The sequence below is a fragment of the Physella acuta genome, unplaced genomic scaffold (genome assembly GCF_028476545.2).
Source record: "Physella acuta isolate Inbredline_101_S28 unplaced genomic scaffold, ASM2847654v3 ptg001101l, whole genome shotgun sequence".
In the NCBI taxonomy this organism is placed as follows: domain Eukaryota; kingdom Metazoa; phylum Mollusca; class Gastropoda; family Physidae; genus Physella; species Physella acuta.
In genome coordinates this window covers 253074-277479 of record NW_026732618.1, presented here as the reverse complement: position 1 = coordinate 277479, position 24406 = coordinate 253074, and the positions used below count along the sequence as shown (strand labels likewise).

Here is a 24406-nt window from a genome sequence, read left to right as displayed (position 1 = left end):
AAACAAACAGTCCACTCTTATATGTCAGCTCTCAAACTTGAAGCTTCTAACACAACAGAGAGGTCATGTGATAAATAATGTGTCTACTGGTTCAGTAGTCTGGGTTTTGACTTATTTTCTATTCAGAAATAGTTCATACCCAATTTAAGTTGAGGGAAAGTAAATGCCAAACAATCCACTTATATGTAACACCATATTGAAACAAGTAGGCTCTAGATGCACTCTACTCACAGGAAAATTGTTTCATGAAATAATTTAACTCGTATAAAATAAGTTTTTAAATCCATTAGATGATCATATAATAGTAAAAAATTAGCAATGCACTGGATTGTTTAAAAGTTTTATTCAGTTATAAGTTGATGTTTTAGTAAGTTTCAACCTATTGTTTAAGTCATAGAAATCAGAATTAAAATTGAGTAATGATGTATTTTTTTTAAAGAGCCATACTCTTTCTTTTTGAGTTGGTAACATAGGTAATTGTAGGTCAGGGAAGATCAATTTAAGTTTATTTAGCAAAAAAGTAAAGGTTAGTAAAGCCAAAGTATTCAGGTTATAGCAATGATTAGGTTGAAGCTGATGTATTATTCTGAGAAAAATGCTCAGTAAAAAATTAAAACGTTTTTATTTTAAGATGATTAGTAACTGCCAGACAAAAAATGAGCAAGTTTCGATCTATCCCTTTTTTTCTCAGTTCTCTCACAATGATCATGACAACTACTTAATGTATCATGACTACTACTTACAGTATCATGACAACTACTTAATGTATCATGACTACTACTTACAGTATCATGACTACTATATACAGTATCATGACTATTTTTCCAAAAAATTCAATGAACATACCCATGAGACTACTCACAAAAGAAGAAAAATTTTCTTTTAAAAAAAATGAACTTAAAACTGACAAAATATTTATTTGATGTCCATTGTTATTTCCCTGTAGCTCAATTGCTTTACCATTGTAAAAAGTTGTAGGCTTTAAAAATGTGCAACCTTTTTTTAAAAATCTTACCAGTGCTGCTAGTACAAAAGTTGAGTTTGGCACAGACTTGTGATGGGTCAAGTTTTGATAACAAAAGCTGAATAATAGTTGGGGTATATTGTGTCACCAGGGCATTACATTCTTGTTGGATGGCAGATGGTAAGAAAGAGCAAAGTTTATCCAGCATTTCTTCTATCTTGGCCTGTTAAAGAATAAATTAAGCATATTGTACAACTATAAATGTAATAATTTAAGTATAAAACTTGTGTATAAAATTAAAACATACCTCAGAAACATTTTGTTTCAAATAAGTGTCAATGTATGTGACAACCAATTTACACATGTCACAAAGTTGACTCTTTGGTTGTTCTGATGTGGGTTTCTCTACTGCTACTCTGGTTACTTTAGGTATAAAGAAAAATTTGAAACAATATAAAAATTAACATTTTTGTTGAAACTATGTTTACTAAACCGGTTTTCTAGATTTACCAAAAATGTATGAATACAAATATGACCTACTGAAAACAGGTATTACAAATTAAATACAGCATAATGTATAGAACTACTTATAATTATGAAAAAAGTGTTTTTAAATAAGAAATTTTTTTTTTTCAATAGTAAATTCAAAAGAAACAGTTTTTCATAATGTTTTAATTTTAGAAAACAACAATCTTATTTTAAAACCATATATAAAAAAAATTATATCTTTTCAAACATGTATGATTTAATTAATGTAAATCTTACCAGTGCTATTAGTACAAAAGTTGAGTTTGGCACAGACTTGTGATGGGTCAAGTTTTGATAACAAAAGCTGAATAATAGTTGGGGTATATTGTGTCACCAGCGCATTACATTCTTGTTGGATAGCAGATGGTAAGAAAGAGCAAAGTTTATCCAGCATTTCTTCTATCTTGGCCTGTAAAAGAATAAATAAAGCATATTATGTAAGCATATTTTAATCTACTTATCTAATAACTTAACAATGATATTGATGTATTATAATGTTTTGTTTAAACATACCTCAGAAACATTCTGTTTCAAATAAGTGTCAATATATGTGACAACTAATTTACACATATCACAAAGTTGACTCTTTGGTTGTTCTGATGTGGGTTTCTCAACTGCTACCTGGGCTACTGTAAAGATAAAATATTGGAAATATATTACAGAAATATTTATTGTATAATCGAGAAATCAATTTACTTTTGAGTGTAAAAGTTAATAAGCTATGTCCAATAATACCAAATGATTAATATTAAAACTCAATGAGAATTTAAAAAATAATAAATGTTATAATTTAAAATAAAAAATAGCAATATGGCATTGACATGTTTAAGATCAATAGAATTTTTTTTTATCAACAATTTCAAAATTTTCAGTTTTTGCCATAAGTGTATGTTAGTGTTATGTTGACTGATGTCTAACTATAGTAAATGTTGTTCAACTGTTTAGTGTACTTTTATTTCTGTACTTGCTAGTCAAGTATATATACATTGGCAAATGCTTATATTTTTCTTTTTCAGCGCATTATATTTATTTGTCTGTATTTTTATATTTAAATTTTAGTGCAAAATATTTGTTTTCATTTATTTAGTTTTCTCAGTCTCCTGTTTTCCTAATGCCTGTGTGCATAATGTAAAATATTAATTGTAAAATTTAATCGCATTTTTATTTCACATGCATTATTGTCATTTTTCTCAATCTAATAACACAAATTCCTGCAAAGTTAGAAAATTATTTGGAGTTTTATAACAGTTCTTTGCTGAACAGTTCACAATTTACTCTTTTTTTATTTTATCTGTGTGGTCTATTGGTTAGTTTGTTGTATCTACAAGCCAATAGCATTCACCAAAATTAATGCCAAAACATTATTAAATAAACAGCATCATATCTGAGCTATCTGGCAATGGATAAGCAATGGTAAGATTTGCCTATTCGTTGCTGTGTGAAATATTATTTACAAAAAGCTTCATAATCAAACATTTCAAAATAACTTGATTTCCAAACAATTTACCAAATTTTTTTTAACACATTACGTGAGCTTTTCATATAAAAGAAATCTCACCAGTGCTGCTAGTACAAAATTTGAGTTTGGCACAGACTTGTGATGGGTCAAGTTTTGATAACAAAAGCTGAATAATAGTTGGGGTATATTGTGTCACCAGCGCATTACATTCTTGTTGGATGGCAGATGGTAAGAAAGAGCAAAGTTTATCGAGCATTTCTTCTATTTTGGCCTGTTAAAGAATAAATAAAGCATATTGTACAACTATAAATGTAATAAGTTAACAATAAAACTTATATATAAAATTAAAACATACCTCAGAAACATTTTGTTTCAAATAAGTGTCAATGTATGTGACAACTAATTTACACATGTCACAAAGTTGACTCTTTGGTTGTTCTGATGTGGGTTTCTCTACTGCTACTCTGGCTACTGTAGGAATGAAAAAAATTTGGAATAATTATTTACTTTTTAGATTAAATAATATTAACGTTAGAACATTCTTGAAATTTCCAAAAATGCTGTTTCCTAACAATATGACTTGACAAAGGATATAATACATTAAATACTGCATAATGTAAATTATTAATTATGATTTTAAAAATTTTTACTGATAAAAACCTGGGCATTTACCAGTGCTGCTAGTACAAAATTTGAGTTTGGCACAGACTTGTGATGGGTCAAGTTTTGATAACAAAAGCTGAATAATAGTTGGGGTATATTGTGTCACCAGGGCATTACATTCTTGTTGGATGGCAGATGGCAAGAAAGAGCAAAGTTTATCCAGCATTTCTTCTATCTTGGCCTGATAAAAAAAATAAAGCATATTGTAGAACAACTATTAATGTAAAAATTTAACAATAAAACTTATGTATCAAATTAAAACATACCTCAGAAACATTCTGTTTCAAATAAGTGTCGATGTATGTGACAACTAATTTACACATGTCACAAAGTTGACTCTTTGGTTGTTCTGATATGGGTTTCTCTACTGCTACTCTGGTTACTGTAGAAAATGTAATGTACAAAAGATACTACAAAAAGAATAACCATATAAAAATAATCAGATCTGATCTTGCTTAGAGGCAACAAAAATACAATTTAAAAAAATAATTTTTTTTGCAGTATTCCTAAACCTCAGTCAAATTGGTCGCTGGACTGATATCTTGGTTTATCTAAATTTTATAATTTTATTTAGTAATCTTGCTGAAAAGGAAATGAAAAACTACACCTTGATAATCCTCTCCAACTCTCAAAATGGTAAATTTATAAATAGAGTGAGAGAGCAAAATAATAATGAGCACAAGTAATAAATCATTAAAAATTTACATTCAATTAAACAGCAATTTTTACCAGTGCTATTAGTACAAAAGTTGAGTTTGGCACAGACTTGTGATGGGTCAAGTTTTGATAACAAAAGCTGAATAATAGTTGGGGTATATTGTGTCACCAGGGCATTACATTCTTGTTGGATAGCAGATGGTAAGAAAGAGCAAAGTTTATCCAGCATTTCTTCTATCTTGGCCTGTTAAAGAATAAATTAAGCATGTTGTACAACTATGTATGTAATAATTTAAGTATAAAACTTGTGTATAAAATTAAAACATACCTCAGAAACATTTTGTTTCAAATAAGTGTCAATGTATGTGACAACCAATTTACACATGTCGCATAGTTGACTCTTTGGTTGTTCTGATGTGGGTTTCTCTACCAATACTAGGAATAAAAAAAATTCAAACAATTGTAACACTTATTCCTTACATGCAACCATGTTTTATTGAAGTTATACTTTCTAGATCTTTACAAAAATACAATGTCAATAGCAACATGACTAAATAAATAATATAAATAAAATACATAACAATAAGAATTATTAATTGTGGTAAAAAAAAGGTATTTATCTAAAACAGGTTTGCTTTTTAAAAATTTTAAAGTTTTCTCAGTAACAATGATTTTTTTTAAAGGACAATTTTCACAAAACAACCATTATTAAAACCAGTAAAGTTTAGCAAAGCTCCCTTTGAACCAGGCAGTCCATGGGCAAGTGAATTAGAGTTCAACTGTTTTGGTGACCTCTGCATATAAATGGCTGGTGTGGTCAGAACTATACCCAGCTGACTTTACATTCCCTAATGTGAATCTGGTTTCCATAAGTTGGGTGGAGTCAGGAATATTCTACAGACTTGAAAAGTCAACTCGATATTTTCTGGTTAGCAGTCACATGCTCGACCAATTGACAACGCCATCTCCAAATTTAAAATTAAATTCAATTTTTTTTTCTAAATATGTGTTTTAAGTAAACAAATTTTACCTGTGCTGTTAGTACAAAAGTTGAGTTTGGCACAGACTTGTGATGGGTCAAGTTTTGATAACAAAAGCTGAATAATAGTTGGGGTATATTGTGTCACCAGGGCATTACATTCTTGTTGGATAGCAGATGGTAAGAAAGAACAAAGTTTATCCAGCATTTCTTCTATCTTGGCCTATTAAAAAAATAAGCATATCATAAAATGGTTTCTCAAATAACTTCAAAATAAAATGGATGTATCAAGTTGAAACATACCTCAGAAACATTTTGTTTCAAATAAGTGTCGATGTATGTGACAACCAATTTACACATGTCACAAAGTTGACTCTTTGGTTGTTCTGATGTGGGTTTCTCTACTGCTACTCTGGCTACTGTAGGAATGAAACAAATTTGGAATAATTATTTACTTTTTAGATTAAATAATATTAACGTTAGAACATTCTTGAACTTTCCAAAAATGCTGTTTCCTAACAATATGACTTGACAAAGGATATAATACATTAAATACTGCATAATGTAAATTCTTAATTATGATTTTTAAAATTTTTACTGATAAAAAATCTGGGTATTTACCAGTGCTGCTAGTACAAAATTTGAGTTTGGCACAGACTTGTGATGGGTCAAGTTTTGATAACAAAAGCTGAATAATAGTTGGGGTATATTGTGTCACCAGCGCATTACATTCTTGTTGGATGGCAGATGGTAGGAAAGAGCAAAGTTTATTCAGCATTTCTTCTATCTTGGCCTGTTAAGTAAGTTGTAAAAATATAATAAGCAAATTGTAAAACTATTTATCTAACTTTGCAACAAAATAGTTGTATTCAATTGAAACATACCTCAGAAACATTTTGTTTCAAATACGTGTCAATGTATGTGACAACCAATTTACACATGTCACAAAGTTGACTCTGAGGTTGGCTTACAGTCTGTGTTGCTACTGTGTATGTACCTGAAAAGATGTTTTACAAAAACATTGGGTTTTTTTTTAATCTGCAGGCTGACAAGAAAAAATGTAACACAAAAAAAACGGCTCAAGATATAAACAAGCTTAAAAAAACAACAAAAAAAACCAGCAATACCAACAGTAATTAGATACATTTGATTATTAAAAATAATTTTTATATATATATATATATATATATATATATATATATATATATATATATATATATATATATATATATATATATAACTATCAGCTAGCATAAGTGAGTAATCAACAGTTTATAATAAAGTAAATAAACAAAATAGCAAAAGAAACTGAACATTTTTTCCCCAAGTGTATGTTTTACAAACTAAAAGTCTCTTGAACAACTGATATTTTCAAAGAACGTGTTAAAATTTTCCAGACAAGTTTTAACTATTTATAGAACAAATTAACTAAAAGTTCAACGTGCTTAAATTTGAAGAACAAGTTTTACACTCGTTCATACAATTTACTTGTATCCTTTATCTTACCATTAGTGCAAAGCTTCAGCGCGGCACACACTTGTTGTGGGCTGAGCTTTTGTAGCAAGAACTGGATAATAAGAGGCCCATAAGCTGTCACCATTTCGTCACACTGTGACTTGATAGAGGACGGTAGAACGTCACAAACGTCTTCTAACAGTTTTTCTATCTCTGCCTGTTTAACACAAATTAATTCAAATTTTTTTTAGGAATATTTATTTTTGTATGATTTATTTATTAAGTATAAGTTAGAATTATGGGACAGTGTGGTCAAATGGTAGAACATTCTACTGCTAACCCAAAAGTCTGAAGATACTGGACTTGAGTCCAGTCTGTCCAAGGTCCATCCATCTAATGGGTACCTGAATCAAGTTAGGGAAATCTAAGGAAATCTAAGAAAGCTGGTCATAATGACCACACCATCCCCAGGAATGTAGAGGTAATTGAAAAAGGTGAACTGTACCTCACCTTGTAAACTCTACTTCAACTGCCACATGGACTGTGAGGTTCAAAGGCTACTTTACTTGTTTTTTAAGGCTAGACTTACCTCAGAATCATTTTTTTTCAGGAAGGTATTGATGTAGGTGACAACAAATATACACAAGTCACACACTCCATCATTTGGCTGTGTTTTAATCGACTCAAGTGTTACTGAAAGTAAAATGTATTTTTTAACATACTTGTTTTAATTTTATAGATTTTTTTTTACTTGTATATATATATATATATATATATATATATATATATATATATATATATATATATATATATATATATATATATATATATATATATATATATATATATATATATATATATATATATATATATCCTAATTTATAAAAGCCCAATGTGCGCACATCTCTCTCTCTCTCTCTCTCTTTCTCTGTCCGCAAAAAATTTTCGCCGGACATCACGTCAGAATCGGCAGCGATATATCGAGAATTTTTTACGGACTTTTGTTGAAAATAATATGTTAGATGTTTTAAATGTATAACCACAATTTTATTTAAAGAAGAAAAATAAAAATTTAAGGCGTATTCGAATGTAGAGAAACAGTATTATTTATGCAACCGGAAAAGCATTAATATATGTGAAAAAGAACGCATAAAACTGTGACGTCACTATTGCTTATACATTAACTATTGACGTCATCTGCCTAAATAGCGAAGATGTTAGTGTACATTAAACCACGCAGGTGGTGCGGGTTCGAGACACACCAAGTCAACTTGGTTAATGTATTTATTTTTATTATGCTCGGGCTAAACTTAAAAAAAAATTCTTTTAGGAATCTAGATCTAGATCTAGATTGTCGGGTGTCCGATAGGGCACTTCCCGGCGCCGCAGGCGCTTCAAATTTGGCAGGATCTTGCCTTGGGGCGACAGAACACGGGGGCCGGTTGGCCGAAAAGTCTACGATGAGGGGGTCAAAACTGACCTCGACTGACCGGTACCTTATATGAGCTATAAATCGAAAAAAAATGTCCACGGATTAAACCTCTTCATAACTCTTGAGGTCGTAGACCGACCCTCGGGCGAATTAATTAAGCATGCAAATTCTCAATGTTTTCGAAAGCCTAAGCGAAGCTGGGCAGCATGCCTAGTATATATATATTGTACATTACTAAAAGCAAAGGTATAACTTTTTTTGCACAACAGTTTAAACTTTAAAAACTTTACACATCTTAATAGCATATTTCTAAACTAAGCTTATTATCAATAGAATTATAGAGCTGACAAAGTATCCAACCATTACCTCCATTTGGTTTAACTTAAGACCCACTAGATTAAAATATTACAAACAATTTACAAGTTTGCATCCCAATGATGATCTAACTGAGCATTTCTGTATTTACAGACTAATCAAAAGATCTTACCAATGCTGTTGGAACAAAACTTGAGAGCAGCACACACTTGCGACGGGTCAGATTTCTGTCGCAGCAATTGAATGATAAGAGGCCCATAGGCTGTAACCATTGCATCACACTGAGACTTGACTGAGGCTGGCAGAATGTCACACACTTTTTCCAACAGTTTTTCTATCTCTGCCTGTTTAACACAAGTTATTCCAATTTTAATTTTTTCAGGAATACCTTTCCTGATTTCATTCTTAACTAATAATTAGTCTGCCTTACCTCAGAATCATTTTGTTTCGAGTATAAATTGATGTAAGTGACAACCAGTTTACATACGACACACAATTCATCATTTGGCTGGCTGACTTTATTTTGAACATCAAGCACTGCGCTAACTGTGGCAGTAAGAAATAAAACTTACTTTAAACTCTGTCAAATCATGTAAAAGCTTAAATATTTAAAATAATTTTTTTTTAAAGGAAATAAAAACTACAATTAAGTTGTTTGCAAGTGTATCTTTTGCTCTAAGATGCATTGCATACCTGAGTTGTTCTTACACAGTCCAAGAATTGAACAAATAAGATCTGGCTGAAGTTTGGCCTCCAGAAACTGTAGAGCGATAGCCAAGTATTTTTCACCAAAACTGTTGCACTCATCACTAATACCTGGTGGTAGTCTGTTGCAGAAATCCTGAAGATATTTCTCAGCACTTTGCTAAGAAAAGATTTTTACAAATGTATTTCTTTTTAATAACTATAATTTAACCCCTTTACCGTGGAAAAAAAAAATTTTTTTTTGGAAACTGTGTATTTTTTTTTTTCATTATTTGATTTGTTATGTTGTCCTGACAAAATAAAAAATCATTTTGAGTGAAAATGAGTTGACATTTAGAATTTATGAGGTAAATATAAAGAGGGTAATTCAAAAGCACAGTACCAACATCACGTGATGACCTATTTTTATCATACGCTGTTGAATTGGCTGTTAGATTATCCTCCCTCTAAATTGTTATTGATTTCCAATGCTATTTTCGTATCAAAACGAGTTAACTCGCGAATCACGGCACACAGACGACTTTTTTATCTGAAGACGAGTTAACTCGTGATGTACGGTTAAGCCCAAGATTTTATATCACGAGTTAACTCGTGACACACGGTAAAGGGGTTAAAATAGTTTAATATGAGGTCTACTTTTTTTTTAATAATTAAAAAAAAAAGGCTGTTAATGAAAATTTTATGGCGTAAAAGCAGCTGTAACAACACAATAAACAATGTCTGTTTTATATTTTACGTATAATGTTTAGAATTCAAAATGCTTAATATCTATTACGAGTGATATTATTCTATTTTTCTACCTCAGTAGAATTATTTTGAAGGTAATCTTCCAGCACTTTGAGGACCACTTGACAAATTATGCAAGGCACACCGACAATTTGTTTAGGTTCTTCTAATATGGGTCTGTCTTCTATAATAATAAAAAAACAGTCATGTAAATAATTTCTATATTTTATGCTTATATAAATTATTTTAAAAATGTAACAAATGTACTTTATTTTAAAATACAATTTACCAATGGTATTGACAATTCTACTGCTGACTGGTATATTACAGATGTCCAGATTTTCACAAACAACCCTTGGTTCCTGTTTTATTAAAAATAAAATACAAATTTTAAAAATAAAATACAAGTTACATTAGGTTAATATATGAGATTAGTTTAACCTGGTAAAATGATTACAAACAAATGTTTCTAAACAAAGTCAATACCATTTCAGTGGCCACAAATTCAAAAAAGTATTGCAAGCCTTCCTCCACAACTGTATCACACTGAAATCAACAATGGTAACTTATATAATATCAGGGGATAATGACATAGCATTTAAAATAAAAACATGGAGTTATTTTGTTATTTGAATAAACTTGTAAGTTTTTAAAATGAACTTACCATCTGTTCCATTTGTCCAAGATCAACACACACAGACTTTAACAAGTTCTCAATGGCAGCCTAAATGCAGGAAATCATTTATAAAACAAGTGATATTATAAATTTCACAAATTAAAATTAAAAGATTATTTAAAATAGGGAAAAGGATGATTACTAACCAAGGTCTTTACTTAAAACACAGGTCTTATTTTTTAAAGTATTAAGTTTTTAGGAGATCTCAAAAACGAAATGTTAAAAATGTTTTTAGGAAATCTCTTAAATCAAATGTTTAAAATGTAAGAAAACAGCATGTTTTATACCTGAACTTCTTGGTTTCTGTCAAGGGCTCTAATTTCTGCAACAACATCTTTACAGGCAGAGCAAAAATCAGCTGACTGAAAATACATAAACGAAAAAAACACTTGATAATTTGAAAGACAACTATTTTGCTGACCTTCACCAAACATATCTTTTGAAATTCTGTAACAATAAAAATGTATGAACATCCTCAGGTTTCTGATATCTTTTTAATGTGGTGTAGCAAAAGTTTTCCCACCATAAGAAAATGCTTTTGACCCTGCCAGTCAGACAATGACATGATCTATTTGAAATAAACCCCCGTCTAAATACTTGAGGAACATTATAAAGAGATGCACTATAGCAAGTGGTGTGGCTCTAATAAGCTATCTTAAAAGTGTGTCCACAGTAACCATTGCCCCAGTTACCAGTATCTTACAAATATTTTCAAAGAACAAAAAGAAACAGTTGTAAAACAAAACAATTACCTGCATGCTGTGTTGAGTTTCAGTAATTTTCAGACAATCATTTTGTCCCTTACAAACTGTGGCTGGAGACTAAATGAAAAATACTTAGTTATATCTGAACAATATACTTTAACAGTATGTTCATGATATTAAGAAGACCACCTTTAAATAAAGCATGCAAAAAAACATCTTATATTTGAACTCAGTTTTTGTAATATAAAAAATTAATTTAAGATATTAAACAGCATTTTGTTTTTCTAAATAACTAGTGTTTTTAGACCAATTCAGCACAATCTATGATATAAAATTAAAACAAAAGTCAACTTACAGCGTTGATAAGTCCATTGTAAAATTTATCATACTTGGATGCTGCTAAAGCTTCACACTGAAATAAACATAGACCAATTGAGGCTTTTGACATCACGTTTTATTCAACAATAAATCACAATTAACTTTTTTAACAAAAAAAACTGTGTAAATGTATCAGCTTACCAATTCTTCTCCCTGGTCTAATTTTGCACAAGGTTTTTTGAAAATTCTTGTGTAAAATTCCTGGAAAATAAAAGTCAAATAATGTTTTCCTTATCAATTTTAAATTATCTTTATAATATTACTATAGTTATTTAGTAAAGTAATTTTTTTATATATTCCTAAAATCTATGAAAATTTTAATAAAATAGTATTAAAATCTTAGACTCACAAGTGTGAAAAATTTCCTGATGTAAGTCTGCGCAGTTGACACAACATCTTCACACCTTGTACAATGTTGGTTCTGCAACATGTTTAATAAATATTACTTGCTGTTCTGAGAGGCTGAAGTTTCAGTACAAATGTAAATTACAAACAAAACTAGTTAACTACTTTACCTCTACATAAGGTATCTTTTTCCTGCAGGCCCCTGAAGCAAATGCCACTGACTCTATAGACTGTGCAGGATAAATTCGACCAATTAGTCAAACAATAGCTATGCTATCACTATTTTGTTAGATGGGGTAAAATAAAGTAGATTATGAGGTGATTATATTTCACCTGTTAAAAGTCAGAATGTGTCAATGTTTTAAAATTTGAAAAATATGTTTGTTTACTCACAAGTTTTGAGTCAGCAAACTCAATAAGCTTCAATAGAACATCTTGATCTGATGCAATTTTCTTGCACTAAAACAATAACAGGTCATAATTAGTGAATTTCATCTTACACCAACATTGTATGTAAAGAGGTTGTATGGTCAGCTGGACTCACTCAGGTTCCCATCAGAGTTGCAATGTTCTAAAGACTCACACCCAGAAACCAAATGCAAGACTTTTGGGTAAGCAGATGTTAACTCTACCAATTGATCTTTAGTTGTAGGACATTAGTGGACCCATTATTTCCCAGTTTAAAAAAAAAAGATCTTTAACTGTAGGACATTGGTGAACCCAATATTTCCAGGTAAAAAAAATATTTTTAACTGTAGGACATTCGTGAACCCAGTATTTCCCAGTTTAAATAAAAAGATCTTTAACTGTAGGACATTAGTGGACCCAATATTTCCCAGTTTAAAAAAAAAGATCTTTAACTGTAGGACATTAGTGGACCCAATATTTCCCAGTTTAAAAAAAAAAAGATCTTTAACTGTAGGACATTAGTGAACCCAATATTTCCCAGTAAAAAAAAAAGATCTTTAACTGTAGGACATTAGTGGACCCAATATTTCCGAGTTTAAAAAAAAAGATCTGTAACTGAGGTTCATTAGTGAACCCAATATTTCCCAGTTTAAAAAAAAAGATCTTTAACTGTAGGACATTAGTGGACCCAATGTTTCCCAGTTTAAAAAAAAAAGATCTGTAACTGTGTGAACCCAATAAACCAAATTTATCACAGTCAAAAAATTATCTTTAGCTGTAGGAAATAACTGAATCCACTCTGGCTATACAAACATGAAGTCACAAAAGGATTTTAATTTTTTTTAAATTATGTTTGAAGATAAAATATTAGGAAACTTTTTTTTTTAATGTGTATATTTTCAAGAAGTAATTTTTATTTTAATCAATTATTTTGACTGTAGAAACACTTCAACTGTTTGTTGCTTCTACAAATTTGAATTAGCTCAAGTAGCATATAGGGGTCAAAGGTTGGAATTAGCCTAATTGTCTCTGAAAATGAAATGATTCATACTTTCATTACTGACTAAAATAAGAGCATGATTCAAGCTTTCTTTCCACATTTAATTCAAAATTAAACTTCGTAGATACTTCTAACCAAAAATATTTATAGAGATATTTATCTGATAATAAACGGTAATAATTGTTATATATGTTAAAGCAATGTAAAATATGTTGGTGAGAAGTCATGACACAATTTACTTTGATAAAGTTGATAAATTTTATACAAAGGTTACAGACTGTAATTATTTTTAAAAATGATAAGATATTTCTTCTTAATTAACTTCAATGATAACTATTGTTAAAGAAAACAAGGTCATACAGAAGAAAAGAAAAAAAAACTGTTAATGATTGTCCTTTTTGATTTGATAGAAAGATTAGAATGTTTTACAGATAACTAGATAGTGTATCTACACAGTACTAAAGCCTACTGATAACGCCTGTGTGGATGATGTGATTTACTGTAGCCAAACCTACTCGAGTGTGTAATCACAAACATTTTAAGCAGTGATTACAGATGCGTATTACTTCACCCCAACTAATAGAATACAATTTTTTAGTCACTGCTAAAGCAAAGTGATGTAAGCCCCTAATATTCTGATTACCTAAGCAAAATTTCCCTAATGCAAAACTAGCTAATTAACTGACTAAAAGAAGAGATAATTAAAAAAATGGTTTACCTGAAGTCTGTCATCCAAATTCTTTAGCAGAGAACATCCTTTAGCAACCATATGAGCTATGTCATATTCAGTCACCTGAGAGGTTATGTTTAGAATGGTAACTATTTCCATCTAGTTTTAAATTGTAACAGTTATAATAAATGCTATTGTTCTTTATTGTAATATCTTTTAATTTAATTATTTATTAATGAACTATGCTGCTTATAGTATTTTTTTTTTCATACTTTCTGTAAATTAGGGTTTGTATAACAATAGTTAGCATAATGCATGGGTAAGAAACAAAAATGAGGAATGAAGTATATTTACTTTGTCTGAATCTGATTCACTGATCAAGTATCTGGTGCTTTTCAGCAACTTTTTGGTCACCTTACATGTTGCATCCTGTAAATACAACAAAACTTGAGACATATATACTAACGCATAAAGAAAAATGTCCATATTAATAAGTAACTTTATAATATTATGTAAAATTTTCTAAGATGAAAATTCCACCAATGAAAGCCCACCTCAAATGTATCGTAAGGCCAAAAGTTGAGACATATACCAACGCATAAAGAAAAATGTCCATATTAATAAGTAACTTTATAATATTATGTAAAATTTTCTAAGATGAAAATTCCACCAATGAAAGCCCACCTCAAATGTATCGTAAGGCCAAAAGTTGGTTGTACACCACTGTGTCTTTTGACAAAGTTCTGCTGCTTTAGGAGAGCTGCACCAGTACTGGGCACCCCATGAACAGTAGGAGCGTTGGAGACCTGATTTGTTTATTGATGCTCCCTGGACTGAAAGTACAGTACAAAGACTACATGCTGAACTATGTTACAGTACAGACTACATGCTGAACTATGTTACAGTACATAGGCTAAAAGCTGAACTATGTTACAGTACAGACTACAAGCTCAACTATGTTACAGTACAGTAAATACTGAACTATGTTACAGTACAAACTAAATGCTGAACTATGTTACAGTACAGACTACATGCTCAACTATGTTACAGTACAGTAAATGCTGAACTATGTTACAGTACAAACTAAATGCTGAACTGTTACAGTACATACACTAAACACTGAACTATGTTACAGTACAGACTAAATGTTGAACTATGTTACAGTACACAGACTAAAAACTGAATTATGTTACAGTACACAGGCTTAAAGCTGAACAATGTTACACAGACTAAAAACTGATCTATGTTACAGTACACAGACTAAAAGCTGAACTATGTTGCAGTACTCAGACTAAATGCTGAACCATGTTACACAGACTAAATTCTATACTACTTTACATAGACAAAATACATAGATCCTTTAACTAAATAGATAAGTATGTTAAATGCAAAAATTATATAGATACTTCTACTAAATATATATTTTTGAAATAGTGAAACTGATTGGGCGCATTAAAAATAATTTTTTTTTGTTACAGTTTTCTAGTGTTTGTAATGCAAACAACCATGTCATGAACAAAATATTACAAATAAATCAATTGAAATTTGTTTAAGGTCAATCAAATACTACTTAAGATAAAAAAATACTTTTTTGTTTCCCTCTTTAAACTTAAGTTTAATTTAAAGTGAACTTGTGTTTTTGTAAAGAAAAAAAAAGGTAAGGGGGAACACCTGAATTCAACTTAAATCAACAGTAATCAAGAGTGTTCTATTTTTAAAATTCAAAGGATTCTTTGAAACAATCTAAATTGTATTGCAGTACTAAACAATACCTGATTTATTTTTATTGTTTTAAATGGTTTATGAAAGCTGACATTTTTTAAATTGTAAAAATCAGTCAATGACTTTACAATAGTTATGTAACAGTTATGTAATACTAGGTTATCTTTTCTCAGTCTTTACAACAGTTTAACTTTTGTCTCAACTTAAACAAAGAGATGAACCTACACCCCAAAGAGGTCTGTTTGCCACTTTAATTACATGAGACTGGTGAGAGATGAGTGATTAATGTATTCTATCTTTGGACTGGACTATCTCTAACAGACAGACAGCCACTTTAATAATAAAAACAGGAAACTAGTTGCAGATGCTATTGATTTGCTTTTTCTTAAAATTTTAAAGCAGGAAGCAAATTTGGAAAGTAAAAAGTGTTTACAAGGAAGATAAATGTGTACTAATATAAATGTAACTAAATATGAAGACAGACTTACCAGAAGCTAAGAGTAAACAAACCACGGCCCCCACTTGAAGTGGATGCATTTTGTTGGGTACTTCTATCAGACTGCTAGCTTTAGGATGGCTTTGTTGCTAGAAGGCTGTGAAAATTTAAAACAGAGATAAAAATTCATTAAAATAAAGATTTTACAACACAATTCAAAAACTCAAGTTGTAACAGATTAGAAAAGTACTTTACTTGACCAATGCAATCATTTTAAAATCAGTCTCAGTACTTTAGAAACAACTCTAGATAGACAAATATTTATTCTGAATATATTATAAATATTAGTATCCTATTGTTGTCTCAAAGAAACTCATTAATACACCCACCCCATCCCCAGATTCAAATTAAAATATTAAAATACACATTTAAAAATAATAGCGTATAATTTAACATGAACATTACATTGCATATATCTGAAAATAATATAGAGTATGCAGTTTTTTCAAATCTATTTAAAAATACTGATAATATTCAAATGAAATAGTTACAATTATTATATACAATTATGACAAAAAATTTTTTCTCGTCTTACTTAAAAGAGTCTTAAAAACTATAACTATGTTCACTTCTTCATTCAAAAATAGTAGGCCTTTGATACATTCAGTGTCAACACGATTTCTGAAGTATACAACCTAACACAATGGCTATGCATGACTGATTTCAAATGGTTGCCAGCAATAGCAAAAATAAAAGTGTGACTAAACACTGCCATGTGCTTACCATAAAATGATAAGAAAACTAATAATGTGTATGGATATTAAATCAAGATATCAAAGAGTCAGTCCAACAAGAATTTGTATTGAATTTTAGTTTTAAAGTGTTTAAGTTTTCTGAGAATTTACAGAGTAAAATTTTCTTACATCAGACAATCTTAACCTTTAACAATTAATACTGGCAAGTGCAAAAAAAAAAAGTTAATTAAAATAATAAATCAATACCCTAATTTTGTTCTCTAGGGTAATTGGCAAAGAGAAAAACAACTTACTCAGTATACACTTAACACAATGGTAAGAGATAGCAAGAGTGAAATCTACTTATCAAAATAGAAGTTAGCAATGAAACTGTCATGTGATTGGTTGGACAGCACAGGGACAATCATGTGATTTAACTATGTCACTGATCATATAATACCAAAGTTCAACAGTTAATAAGAATTCTGATGGGTTTTTTTGTTGTTTTTTTAAATGAGTTATATATATACATATATAGCCTACATTCTACTTTTACAATTACTTTTATGCTCATATGGTTAAAAAAAAATAACTTATTTACCAACACCACTTGCTTGCATTACAGAAAAGTTCAGAAAAAAATGCAACCTTGTTATTTTGACCTGATTTTTTAATCTCACTGTAAAATATATATTTTAACATTCTACAAAAATGTATTCGAAAACCATGTGATTTAAAAAATGCCACTTTTTAAAATCTAATGATGTCAGTGATTATTCACTCTGACATTCAAGAGCTCAAATCAGCTTTAATTACATTAGTAACTAACAATAAATATTAATTTTGTTTTATTTATTTCACTCATGAAAGCAATATAAATACAGTGCCTAAATAAGTTAGTTTTTGTTATCTATTCACAATTATCTATTCATAAGCTTTAAAGATTAGTATCAACCTAACCTTCCTAAAGCTAAAATGTGGTTGCTAAAAAATGTGAAGCACATTTCAAAATTAGATTCAAACCTAATCTAAAGACTCAGAATGATCTACGCTCTTAATTAAATTCTTTATACAAATGACATGTCTAGCTTCTACTTCATTCTTAATTGTAATGTTGGAAAGGATTTCCACAAACACAATTAAATATGATGTGTCAAATTGCTATGCACTCTATAGGCAGTTAACTCAGATTACAGCCTGCTTTTCTTTCTGGATTTACTTCCATAGTCTTTGTGCAACCAAGAACAAACTACAAGACAGCAGTTGTTAGATTTTGGAGTTGTCTCTCCTAGATGGGTTGCTGTCCCCAACTATTGAGCCTTATCTGCCCAGGGGTTCAAACTCTGAGACCATGAGCTTTACAGACACCAACCCCACATGTCTACTTGAAATAGTGTTCTTTTTAAAATATACCACTTCATAATATAATTAGTGAGCCTGCCAGCAATAATTTTAGGAGTATTACTTCTCAAATAATATTTCCCATCTGATCAATACATTTTACTAAACCTATTACGGAGAGAAACAAACTCAATAACCCATTTAAAATACGTATGCATTATTATAGATAAGATTAGGTAATGATGAAGTATGAAATGCCTACATTTATTAGAACATTTTAAAAACTTTTAGCATACTTTATTTGTCAAACAATTAAGACATAATTATAGCTTTTAATTATGTAATTAATCCAATGTTTGTTCTCCTAGTCAAAATATAGAAAGTTTTCCTAAAAAAGACTATCTTCAAGGAAAGTATTATAATTTCTTATAATAATACCATTACAAACTAAAAAATCAATATGAACACTGACCTTAACCCTTAATCAACTGAAAGGGTCTTATATTATTAGTTCTATGAGCTTTATAACTCATAAATGTAGATGTGTAAGTATTTTTTTTAAATAGTGGTATGCAGGAGTATAATACTTTATCCTTTCTGGATCTCTAGACAAAAAATAACCTCCAGTTTGAGGTTTATGTAAGTAAAACAAAAATTTGTCAAAACTAAAAGTCAGTAATCGTAGTATAACCAATTTCATTTTTGTATTGGATAATCATAAGGAGTGGTTTAACTTGTATTTGTTTAACACAAGATGTAATCAAAGAGCAAACCTGACGAGACCTTAAATATAAGACAACAGAACATGCGCAAGCCCTGAGTTAGGAGCAATGAAGATAAAAAAAACACCTTTAAAAAAATAATAGATTTTGAGTTTTACTACTATATCAACATGGGACGGAGCGGTCTAGCGGTAGAGAGCTGGACTGCTAACCCATAAGTCTTGAGTTCCAATCCGGGTTCAAACCAGTAGACCGTCTCTGAGTACACCCAACTCCGATGGGTTCCTAACTCACGGTAGGGAAAGTGAAGGCGGCTGGGCATAGTGCTGACCACACTAACTCTACTTCACTTGCCCCATAGGTCGTCAGGTTTGAAAGGGAACTTTACTAAACTATACTATATCAGCAGACAACATCATTAACTGAGAAAAAAGATCTCATTTAATATGTGGAATATGCACATGTGTATAGAGGGTGACAAGCCAAAAAATAACCTTTCAGTTGTAGACTGGCATGGAATGTTGCCATTCCATATATCTTAAACTTAATGACTAGGCTACATAAACATGGAACAATCTCTATAGAAGTGTTATTACATAAATAATAACTTTAGCACACTATTTACCAAAATACAGACAAAAATGACTGCATATACATATAAGTATATTAAGAGAAGCAAGCATAAGGCACGCAATCTTTTTATTAAATATTAAATATACATATATTTTTTAATAAAATCCAAAATCATTCATTAAAATTCAATGCAAATGATTAATTAAATCCATTCAAATCAATGAATATTAGTTCTAATTACCTAGGCCTATTAATATTCATAAGCAGACCTAATTAGTAACTAGTACAAGTAGTAGTGTTGTCAGCACATCAAAAGCTTACCATAAACCAATACCAAAACAAACTTATATTTTGTTCTTATGTAAATTTACTAAATGGATAGTAAAATAGAAATTGGTTTCATGTTTGTACTTCAGTTGATCATTTAACAATCAAGAAGATTGACAACGGGCGGCATTTAAAAGACAAGAAGTGCCACTAGATTATCATAGAAAAGAATTACTAGATCTAGAATCTAGAGTTTTAATTAAATTAAAATTAAATTTATTAAATAAATGATTAATATTAGAATAATGGGTTGTATCCTAACGGTAATCTATCGTTTTAGGTACGTAAATTCTTAGCGACTTGTAATGTGAAAAACAGGTGACTCCTTACATTTTAATAATTATTTCACATTATGTTTTGAAAAATACAAAAAAAAAAAAATACAAAAATGTTTCCTTGTTTCATTTATGTACCTGGTTTTAAACAATTGAATTAAAACTTTTCAGTAATAAATGAACACCAGACCATGTAGGGGTGGTGGCGGTAGGGAGCGCGTTTACAGCTTGTTTTCTAGCGTCTCCCAGAAGAGAATTATATATATATAGATAGACTTATAGCGCGAGATTCAGGGGGAAGTCACTCTATTTTACAAATTGCTGTTTATATAGCAAATCTTGCTTGCAGACACTGCTGTTTAAAGTTAATTTCTGGCCTATACTATATTGATATATTTAGCCATTGATTTAGGTTTATTATTCAACTATCTATTCTATAATATTTGACACAAACATATCACAATATATACTTCTATTACAGCCTTGACAATGAGGTAACGTTTTCGTACATTAATAGCCGCGGGCGATTTTACGTATCCAAAACGATAGATTACCCTAAAGGCCTAAATACTATTAAATAGTAAATAAATATTAAATAGTAACTTAATAGTTAACCTAATAAATTTAAATTTATTAAATAGTGTCTACTACTACTAGATCTAGATCTAGATAGCTCGCTAGCTACAGCTATCTAGTAGCTAGGCCTAGCTAGTAGCTACTGACTTACTTTATTTCACTTTCATAACTCAGTTTAGTTAAGTTTAGAAGTTTAGATTTTAGAATATCCAACATTAAAAATAAAATGTGTTTTCCTAAAACTTTACCTTTTGTAGTAAATATATTAGATCTATAAGGATGATAGATCTATTCTATATATTGTGATTAATTGCTATCGACGTAGATAATGAATCTGCCAATAACACCAAATACTGCGAATAGGCCTAGATTCTAGATCTAGTTGTGTTTTTAGAACAACAAGGGTAATAATTCGTGCCTGTTCATTGTCACATGACTCTAAATTGTAGCTATATATAGTTAAAAGGGACACAACTGAAATAACTATTTCTAGACCAAGGTCAATCCATTTTTTTTTTAAAATTTATGTACGGTTAAAGGTGAAGCTTCGATTTTTTTTTTATGTTAGGGGAGGTAATTTAAAAGATAATGACTTTTGTTAATTATTATTTACCTTCAATTTTTTTTCACGGGGAGTGGGGAGAAAGGTCGTGTGGGGTTGGATCTACATCACTTGTTGTATTTTGATTGTGTGTGGTTATGTCCGTGTGATATGAGTGATTGGGCGTGGATCGCGCCCCCCACCCCCGAACGAAATTGAATTTATTTTTTAAAAAACCCAGCTGTTTTGTATTTATTGCCATTCTTTTCTGTTCTCCAAAAAGCGCAGTTTCTATTGTGTCAAAGCACGGATATGTGAACGGGTATATATGCGCATATATATATATATATATATATATATATATATATATATATATATATATATATATATATATATATATATATATATATATATATATAGTTTCTGACAAGGCAAGGAACAGTGCTAAGCAAAAGAAAAAAAAAGAGGCGCACAAAAAGAATAAATTGACGGTTTAGGCACTTAATTTTTATGTAAGTATTTTTATGTAAAATTCAATATGTGCTCTTGACTCGAACCCCCTCCCCTCCAGTCCATACGCGTCCACACAAGTCAATTTTTTCGGACCTCCCCCCTCCCCCGTGTGAACTTCATAAAAAGATGACCCTTAAGACACAATATGCAAATCCACTGGCGGTGCGAGGTCGGGTGTCACCTGGTGCGGTCAGAGTTTCTTCCAGGCATCTCTTACCCCCCCCCCCCCCCGAAATGTTTTTACCGCCCCCCCCCCCTGAACGAAATGAAATTTATATAATTTATATAGAAAATATATACTTTTAATAGTGTCCGCCCCACCCCCCCCCCCCCCCGAAGAAAGTCTACCGCCCCCCCCCCCCGAAAATTTCAAGTGCCCGCCGGAGAAAAAATTCTGGAAGAAACACTGGGTGCGGTAAGTTCGGGTGTCATTCTTTCCCTCCCCCCCCCCCTCCCGCTAAACTATGGGGTCATCCATAAATGATGTCACACTCGTAAGGGGGAGGGGAAGGGTCCGTAATTTTGTGACGGTGTGTGATGAGGGGAAGGGGGTGGTTCAGATGGTGCGACGTCACACTTTTGCATTATAAAAAGGCAATGTTAGAAAACGGATTTTAGACGTTATTTCGCGTTTAAGAAAACTGTTTTAATAAATTGTAATAGGAATTGATTAAAATACTCTATTTTGACAGAGTTAAGACAAGATTTTAGAAAAATATCGATGTTTTAAAAAAAAAATTCACCTGCAAATTGGAGGGGGTTGTAGGGTGAGATGTGACGTCATTTAAGGGGGGGGGGGTCGTCTGGCTTTTTGTGACGACGTGTGACGGAGGGAAGGGGGGAGGTAAAAATCGTCAAAAAAATCGTCATTTATGAATGACCCATATATATATATATATATATATATATATATATATATATATATATATATATATATATATATATATATATATATATATATATATATATATATATGTATATATATATATATATATATATATATATATATTCATGTACCTATAGGTATATATAGATTCCACAAAGAAAATATTAATGATAATGTAAGAAAAGCCATACATAAAAGAAGGGAATACAGTTCACATAAAATGTTAAGACTAAACATTTATTAAAACATAAGACATTTACACATTACATTTTAGAATTAAAATGTATCCTTTTTTACTTTCTCGTATATACGAAGTATAGAGAAAGTATTGTAATCGTGCAAAAAAATCTCTTGAAATTTTAACAATTTTCACCGTATTACACCTCAGTCCTTCATCACATACGAAGTATAGAGGACTTATTTTAATCGGGCAAAAATTATCAATCCAGATTTATCAAAATTAAGAGGTTTTATGCGTAATCCATTCTGAAAAACTGGGCTTTGCAATCCTGTCCGTATGTCTGTGTGTCTGTGTGTGTGTCTGTGTGTGTGTGTGTAAACACGATAACTTGAGTACCGTTACAGCTAGGTTGATGAAATTTCATATATAAGTATTTTATCAAAATCGTAGATCCGTATCAACTTTTGAGCGATTTCCGATAACCGGAAGTGGTACTTTTCCTACTTTGAATTTTTCAAAAGCCTATAACTTGAGTACTATTTCAGATAGATAAATGAAATTTCAAAGGTAAGTAAAAGATCTAATTCTCTACCTTCTGTTAAATTTTGATTAATTTCCGTTGATCGGAAGTAGTAAATTACGCTACTTCCGATTTCTCAAAAAACTAATGTAAATTTTAAAAGTACTAATAATATTGCGCACTATTATGCGCCTTTTTATTTGGCGTTCACTTGGTGTGCAATTAATTTGTCTACGAGATTTTATTCTATTTTTAAAACTTTAAGTATTTAAAAATGGATTAAAAATCATGTCTATAGCCCGAGTTCCCATCCCCTGTTATTTTATATAAGAATATTCGAGAAAGTTTAGGGGAGATCACTCCCGGTTTATTATTTTTAAAAGTGCAAAGTTATCAATAACTTGGTCAAAATCAATATCTTTTAACAATACCTTAATTGACAAGATAGTCTACGGATCGGAGGTAGGCTTTTTTTTTTAAATAAACTGCTATTACCAAATGTTCAAACAAAAAAAGGAACGATAACTTGTAAAGTGTGTACTTTCTTGGAATTAGAAACCACGTGAGAAGAGGCGTTGCAAACTCAGATGTATAGTAAGCCTCGACATTCAGCAGCTCACTCCGTATCAATTGTGTACACACAGAGTTTCATCCAGGCATCTCTTCGGGGGGGGGGGGGGGGGGGGGGCGGAAAAAAGTCTACCGCCCCCCCCCCCCCGAACGAAATGGAAGTTATATAGAAAATACATACATTTAACAGTGTCCGCCCCCCCCCCCCCGAAGAAAGTCTACCGCCCCCCACCCCGCAAAAGTTTCAAGTGCCCCCCCCCCCCCCCCGGAGAAAAAAGTCTGGAAGAAACACTGTGTACACACAAAATAAAAACGCACAAAGGAATAAAGGAATGGATTGTCAAACCATTTCTTTACAGCGTTTTATTACGGAATAGGACTAGTAGAGAGTAAAGCAATGTCATATGTCACTGAAATGTATTTTC

At 30.9% G+C, this 24406-nt stretch overlaps 1 protein-coding gene across 13 annotated transcripts in view; it reads right to left on the bottom strand.

The window, feature by feature from the left end:
- Nucleotides 1–21161, bottom strand: part of LOC131955787 (uncharacterized) — a 39900-nt gene extending 18739 nt beyond the window's left edge. For 4 of the 13 annotated variants that reach the window (XM_059320054.1, XM_059320057.1, XM_059320056.1 and 1 more), the window contains exons 1-35: nt 21019–21161; nt 16275–16379; nt 14749–14897; nt 14419–14493; nt 14113–14187; nt 12380–12445; nt 12157–12216; nt 11991–12062; nt 11783–11842; nt 11619–11675; nt 11312–11380; nt 10847–10921; nt 10548–10607; nt 10370–10429; nt 10173–10245; nt 9958–10067; nt 9146–9317; nt 8883–8998; nt 8625–8796; nt 7295–7398; nt 6757–6922; nt 6135–6247; nt 5872–6043; nt 5554–5669; nt 5302–5473; nt 4600–4706; nt 4344–4515; nt 3881–3996; nt 3624–3795; nt 3307–3422; nt 3051–3222; nt 2006–2121; nt 1730–1901; nt 1272–1387; nt 1016–1187 (exon numbers count right to left, since the gene is read on the bottom strand). In XM_059320054.1, coding sequence (XP_059176037.1) covers nt 1016–1187; nt 1272–1387; nt 1730–1901; nt 2006–2121; nt 3051–3222; nt 3307–3422; nt 3624–3795; nt 3881–3996; nt 4344–4515; nt 4600–4706; nt 5302–5473; nt 5554–5669; nt 5872–6043; nt 6135–6247; nt 6757–6922; nt 7295–7398; nt 8625–8796; nt 8883–8998; nt 9146–9317; nt 9958–10067; nt 10173–10245; nt 10370–10429; nt 10548–10607; nt 10847–10921; nt 11312–11380; nt 11619–11675; nt 11783–11842; nt 11991–12062; nt 12157–12216; nt 12380–12445; nt 14113–14187; nt 14419–14493; nt 14749–14897; nt 16275–16323 — 3844 coding nt within the window. In that variant the 5' untranslated portion in view covers nt 16324–16379; nt 21019–21161. Of the gene's footprint in view, nt 1–1015; nt 1188–1271; nt 1388–1729; nt 1902–2005; nt 2122–3050; nt 3223–3306; nt 3423–3623; nt 3796–3880; nt 3997–4343; nt 4516–4599; nt 4707–5301; nt 5474–5553; nt 5670–5871; nt 6044–6134; nt 6248–6756; nt 6923–7294; nt 7399–8624; nt 8797–8882; nt 8999–9145; nt 9318–9957; nt 10068–10172; nt 10246–10369; nt 10430–10547; nt 10608–10846; nt 10922–11311; nt 11381–11618; nt 11676–11782; nt 11843–11990; nt 12063–12156; nt 12217–12379; nt 12446–14112; nt 14188–14418; nt 14494–14748; nt 14898–16274; nt 16380–17270; nt 17336–21018 lie in introns of those variants that run through there. The other 9 variants (XM_059320063.1, XM_059320065.1, XM_059320055.1 and 6 more) reach the window with 8 other exon arrangements.
- Nucleotides 21162–24406: the final 3245 nt, after the last annotated feature.